Source organism: Pomacea canaliculata, linkage group LG1 (genome assembly GCF_003073045.1).
Source record: "Pomacea canaliculata isolate SZHN2017 linkage group LG1, ASM307304v1, whole genome shotgun sequence".
Lineage (NCBI taxonomy): Eukaryota > Metazoa > Mollusca > Gastropoda > Architaenioglossa > Ampullariidae > Pomacea > Pomacea canaliculata.
The window spans coordinates 31,754,082-31,760,616 of record NC_037590.1 but is presented as its reverse complement, the minus strand read 5'-3'; the positions used below and the strand labels follow the sequence as shown (position 1 = coordinate 31,760,616).

At 35.0% G+C, this 6,535-nt stretch overlaps 1 protein-coding gene across 1 annotated transcript; it reads right to left on the bottom strand.

Annotated features, from left to right (window-relative positions):
* Positions 1–381: 381 nt before the first annotated feature.
* LOC112561044 (progestin and adipoQ receptor family member 3-like) lies at positions 382–3,137 on the bottom strand. The gene is given in 7 exon segments (XM_025233198.1): positions 382–395; positions 730–893; positions 1,521–1,669; positions 2,002–2,069; positions 2,072–2,094; positions 2,422–2,452; positions 2,455–3,137. Coding segments are annotated over 7 exon segments (669 nt in total). The 5' UTR covers positions 2,675–3,137.
* Positions 3,138–6,535: the final 3,398 nt, after the last annotated feature.

The following is a 6,535-nucleotide window of genomic DNA, read 5'->3' as shown; positions in this document are numbered from 1 at the left end:
TTTGGCTATAAATAAATTACTATTAGGCACAACTTGACCAATGAACTAAACTCCATTTTTAATGATACACATTTTATATATAGTACCTGCAAATACACACATTATCAAGACATCTTTTTATCTTTAGCACTTTAATAATCATGGAAAAATTACCTGGAAACAGCCTCTCTGGAAATTTTGATATGTAGAATGCTAGTGCAGTGATCCCAGTAGATACATTGTTGTGACTTGGGGAAAGAAAAGCTATGAAAAAAAACAGCCTATTTTAGCTGTAAGTTGGAATGTTGTAAACTAATCACAATTTGTAATGCTAATTTTAAAGGTAAACTGTCAAGGCAATGCAAAACTGATTTCTGATAAAATATAATCAGAAAATTTATATCAATTGTCTCTTTCTGAAAATGATATAAAAAGAATGAAGCAAATGAAAAAAACAAAGAAATAAAGGCAGTCTCTTACAATTATGTGGAGTGTTTATAGCCTCAATTATCTTGCAGCCAGCTGGAGTGCTACAGTGCCTCCCAACACCTGTCAAGTACTCATTCTACAGCTGATTAACCGGGGAAAATATGCTGTGTATATTTACATATAGGTGTATGTAAAATTAGCCAGTTTTCACACCTTCAGATTTTGATACCATGCTGTAACTACTAGGCTGTCTTTTGTAAAGCATATTATTGATTCAGATGTAATCACATACTCTTTGGAAAATCTGAGAAAAAAAGTTACTGCACTGCACAATCTTGCTGGAAAATCCACCACTAAGGTAGACCCAATGGATTGTGGGAACAATACGTAACTGCCAGGCCAACATAAACTGCATGCGCAAGTAATACCAACGTGCTGTGAAGAAATATGGTGAAGTTGAAACCAAAGTGTTGAAACTGTTAGGACTGTGATGGCAAGAATGTAGATATCACGCCATATCTGAAAAGACAGCAAATATAAATCAACCCTCTTATTGGTACTGAAAGATAACAAAACTGAAAAAGAATTGTGTTCTGTTGCTACTTTTTTCAGTTTGGTGCAGAAGATATGTATGTGTGAGAGAGAGGTGAGAGAGAGGTGGGGGAGGAGGAAGGTCACTCAAATACTCAAATATAAAACACAACAGCCAGCCTCCATGTGCAATTCCCCTATACATTTTTTTCCCTAAAACACCAACAACTTTCTAGCAGAAAGTAACATGTGTCTCATCGCAAAGCTGTCTGCTTTGTCCAGGAATTCATTTCTATAGAAATTAAAAGTTAACACTGTCCTATAGCCATTAAGTAAAGAAGATATAGTAAAAATATTGACTTTAGTATGGGAGTAAGCAAATAAGACCTAACATCATCTTGAAATCCAGCGTACAGAATGGTATATACATGTATAGCAATTGTTTATAATTATGTTGATATGTATCTGGCAGATTTATGTCCGTTTTATGTTCGTACACTATTTATGTTCATACACTAATAGCAATGCATAGAAGCACACTTTTTACAGAGGACAAGAAAAATGCTTATATAAATACTTACAGATATACAATAAATGCATAGTGAACTGCAGGCATATAACCTATGATGCTATTGAAACCCCAGTCATATCCACCCTGCAGCCAGCGTCTGCTTGCGCGTTCTGAATGACAGCAGAAAATATGGAAGCCCGTGGAACACAGCATGCAGAACTGCAAGAAAACACAGCACTGCATGTTTCACCAAAACTCACACAAACTAAAAAAAACTGAATTACAAAGTTCTATGATGCAGAATATGGAAAAGATGCAAATAAAAATTAAGAATTACTTCTCATTTTACTGCCTATTGTAAAATATTCCAGCAATATCTCTGGTACAATATCAAGTTATTTTACACAAGTTATGTTTTCATAATTTTAAATTGTAAAAGTACAAGAAAATGTAATTAGGAATCTGATCAGAGCAAGTATAGTTACCTGGAAGCAAAGAAGAGCAATTGTCACATAAAGTGATCAATTGTCTCCCCTCTGAGTGTGGAATGCAATAAGATTGTCATATAGTGTCAGGACAAGAAAAACGAGAAACCCAATCAGATGTGACCAGATGTTAGTGTTTCATTATTCCAAACAAACAAACTGTAAACAGAAAAAAGTAAATACAATAAATGCTCTTTTGCTGCTAAGTGTGATCAATTAAAATTATGTTAAATAATTTTCCAAACAGTGTACAGCTTTAAATTGTGAGAAAGATTTATGAACGTGCATCAAAATATAAACTGGATTTGTGTGGAGATGAAGAGATGCAATCAGTGATGTATTGTAGACATTTACATTATTTTGAAATGTTATTAAAATGTCTAATGCACATAGCCACAGACATCACCTCAGTTTAGAGATCATATGTGGGATGGATTGCAAAGTGATGCAAAGTACTGTCGTAAGCATAGTAAAGACTTAACAAACCTTTTCACGCAGAGACCAAAAGGCAGAAAAACCGGTAGCCATCAATTACCCATGGGTTGCCTTTCAGAAAGTCTGGAATCTCACTATATCGAAAAAGCTTAATTTCCTCAGGGTACTGTTCACATATGCCGGTACTGCACGCTGCTTCTCCATGGTCATCAATCTCGATGTCCAAGACATGGTATTTGATTTCTGCTTTCTTACTTTGTGACGTCTGTCTAATCTTTACTGCCTCGAGTCGATTCGGATGCATCGTGCACACAATGACAGTTCGCCGCAGCTATGTATGAGGCTAACATAAATTTATTGATACCGGTCCATTGACACTGCCATCGCGGACAATGATAACAGAATTAACACGTGCGCTGTAGCATCCAGCATTTTTTTTTTTTTAGCAAAATAGCTGAGCCGACAAAACGCGGCCTGAGCTGACATGCCACGAGTACGCTATCTCATCTAACTGTTGACACAACTCCTGGCTATTGTGACAGGTAGCGGCGACGGAAGGTCCGGCATTTTGACTCCGCTCCTGGGGAGCGAGCTTAGCAACCACACAAATACGAAACAGCCAATCCAGCTAAGGTGCTGCTTGAGCAAGAATATTAAGCAGATAATTTTGAATAATTACAGGTTTTCTTATATAACATATAAGATTTTTCTTTTTCATTTTAGGTAATGCAGCGGCCAAAAATATTCACTTAGTTCTTTCCCTGTCTCCATTGTACACTAAAGTACAATAACTCTGTTGGGTCAAGTTCACATTATTATTGATTACTCCCCTTTGGAAAAGTGAGATTTTCATATGAATCAATGTAAATCAAATTAATTCGTTCTAGACACTCCAAAATGCCTATCAATACATATGTACCCTGACTGACGGTTTCCCTCGGTCATATATAATTATTTCACACATATTCATAGAGAATAAATATAGTGTTTAATGCTAAAAACAATAAGAAATCGAATTTAAAATGAATATAAAAGACTAATGTAAAGAGCTGATGGCTCTGAAAACTTTCTTCGGTCCCGTTATGGAGCCATGATGGAGCTTAAAGGAAAGTGTTAACTTATTATCAAGGAAAACAGTGAGATATCTTTAGTATATGTGATTTTATTTTACGTGCGTCGGATCATTTTGAAACTGAAAAACGCAAAACACATTACAGCGAATACTGTATAAGCAGTAATCACTTACTGTACGTTACTGTGATGATCACACGAGAAACAACGCCACACTGAGAAGGATAACACGTGGGTCACCCTTTGTTTTCGCAAAATTAGCAGCGAGGTCATACCGACAAAATCCGAGTCAACCAACGAAAACTGTCTAAAACCGAGGTTTCCCAGCCTGCAAGAACTCTTGCATGGGTCCCTCATGGGACCTCTTCGGGAAGAAAGTTGGGTCCCTCTCGGGTTTTGGAGCCGGGACCCTAAGGGGACCTCGTAGGGAATTCCCACGGGTTGCATGTTTTTCCCACGAAAGACCCACCCACCTTCCACCAAAAAACCATTGCATACCCACCGATCGCCATGAGAAGTCGTGTTTTACCATCAAACTCCCAACTCCCTCTTGCTGCATTCCTCACACTTTCTCACTTTTACTTACACTGGTACACAGGCTTGCACACCATGAAGAAAACATTCAAGCTTTTCAAAGTCTCGTTCCTCAAACGCATAAATAGTAGGCAAGAGATATCATTAAACAATTTTATTATTACACCAAAAAACTATTTTAACAGTTTACATTATTTAAAGCATTAAAATTGTTTTTGAACATAAGCATTCATCCAATTATTTACATAAAAATTGCAGTCAATAATTTTTACCCCATGAAGTTATTTTTGAAATAAATATTTATAACATAAAGTCAAACAATTTTACATAAAAGATAGAAAAATATGACACCCAAAAATCGATCCATGAGTGGTGGAATCCTGTAGAAGAAGAAAAAAGTTTACAATGCATTTACATATTTTAATTTTGCTGTGAAAGTAGAACTAACCTCTCACATAGATGAAAGCTTAACTCTTCTTTATGCACTCAACACGGGTGGCCGATTTGCCCTGCTCACTTGTTACGCAGTATTACATTGGCTTATGCATTGTTGTAATTTTTTTAGGCCTTTACAGCTCGTGGTTTAAAAGAAAAAAATTAATAAATAAGATAGTTTAGGCCTTTATGAACACAATTATCTCCCTTACATGACGAAGGCGTACGTTTGAACGAAAGTCTCGCGATATTCTACTACCTGTCCTTTTCTGGTACACATTGCGAACATCATGCATCTGAAACGTCGAATAACAAAGAAAGAACATCCCAGAGGATATTCCTGCTTCAGATGAAGGAGAATTTGACCACGAATGGTGTAAAATGGTTTTCATCTGCTCCGAATTTTTGTTTGAAATGTGTAAAAAAAAAAAAAAAAATTTCCAAACTTCACATAATATACTAATTTTGGTTGGATTATCATAAAAGTGAGTTCACGAGCAAGATTACGGTAAAATTGTTCCACTTCTACACATTTTGATCTGTCATAATCAATTTAATATGCTGTTCTATCTTGTTTAGTTATTTTTTAATAATTTTTTGAAAAAGGGTAAATTCATGCGTACAGGGGGGTTTGAACCGCCTTTAGCCTTGTGTAAAAAGAAGAGTTAAAGCTTTCATAAATCTACTCATTACTAGAGAGATTACAAGACTTGAACAGAGTGAATAAAAAGATTTTTAAACGGTAATGTCTTGATGGCCATTTGTGTGTATAAGAAGTTTTGGATAATATCTGAAAGTAACCAATTAATCTTTAGTACAAAAAGTAAAGTAAATAGGCCTACTGAATAAATCACGAAGAATAAAACAATGCTCAATTAATATTTTAACTTGACAAACTCATTTTGTAATTCACCACATTAGATGGCATCACCTTCGAATCATTCCTCAATCCATGTCTCTTGGACTGCAGCTGTGCACAAATAGAAATTGTAAGGTAGACTTAAATGCTATTGTAACACAATAATAAATTTGTAAATGTAGAGAAAATAATACTTAGATTCACTATTTTTTTAAATTGTTCGGAAACTTGTCCTTTTAAGTTCACATTGACGTACACCTCAAACAAATCAAACCAAACAAAAACTACACACCAATTAATATACTTCTCAGCTGAAGTGACTGGAAACTTTTTCCCTTTGGTTCCACTGAGCCAACTCTGAAGATAGCAGCCGTTTTAAAATTCTCTGTGCACGAGAGGTGCTGAACCTGTTAAAAAAATCTTTAGTTGTTTCCACCATGTAAAATACTACAATACAATGCGAAATAAATTAATTCACTGGATTGGATAAGTTTAAGATATAATGCTGAACCTACTCCACTGATGAGGGATCAATGGTTGCATGATGAATATAAGCTACAAACCAGACCCAGTCTCTTAATAAACCCTAGTGGGACTTCAGAGAAATAATGGCATTAAGTGATCAAATCACCAAGTTAATTAAGAGTTTAATCAAAGCTGTTCTTTATGAAAGTAGAACAATTTTAGTGGTCATAGTTAATAGACACACAGACTGCTCATTTTGACACCATGAAAGCAAGTGACAGAATTATTTTATAAATAAAATCTATGCATATAAAAATACTACATTATTTTGTACTTCATAAAATGTGTATTATTTTTAATGCAAATATACACTACCACACACATTCTTGTCAGGAGAGTTAACTTGTAAGCCGATGCTATGCTGCTGTTTGTTAAATGGTTTATCAAGACTGTAAAGCATAACATACATATTAACTGATATATTAGCTAAAGCTAACATTTAAAAAAGGTTCTAGTACTAACACATTATACTTAAATGACATACCACTTTGTTCTAATTCATTTCTTCATCAGCTCCTCTTTCCCCATATTTTGAAGAAGCAGGGTACCTGATTCAGTTTGTGAACTACATTCTGTAGTGGTTTGCTCTGCTCATCAACTTTGCTGAGAACTCTGTTCAAAAATGTATTTGAAATCAAAATGTACTTTTAGTCTTTAAAGTAATGACAAAACAAAACTATGGATGTAAGTCTATTGACAATTTTTTTAATTAACAGAAAATGTTTAGAATGGATATAATAA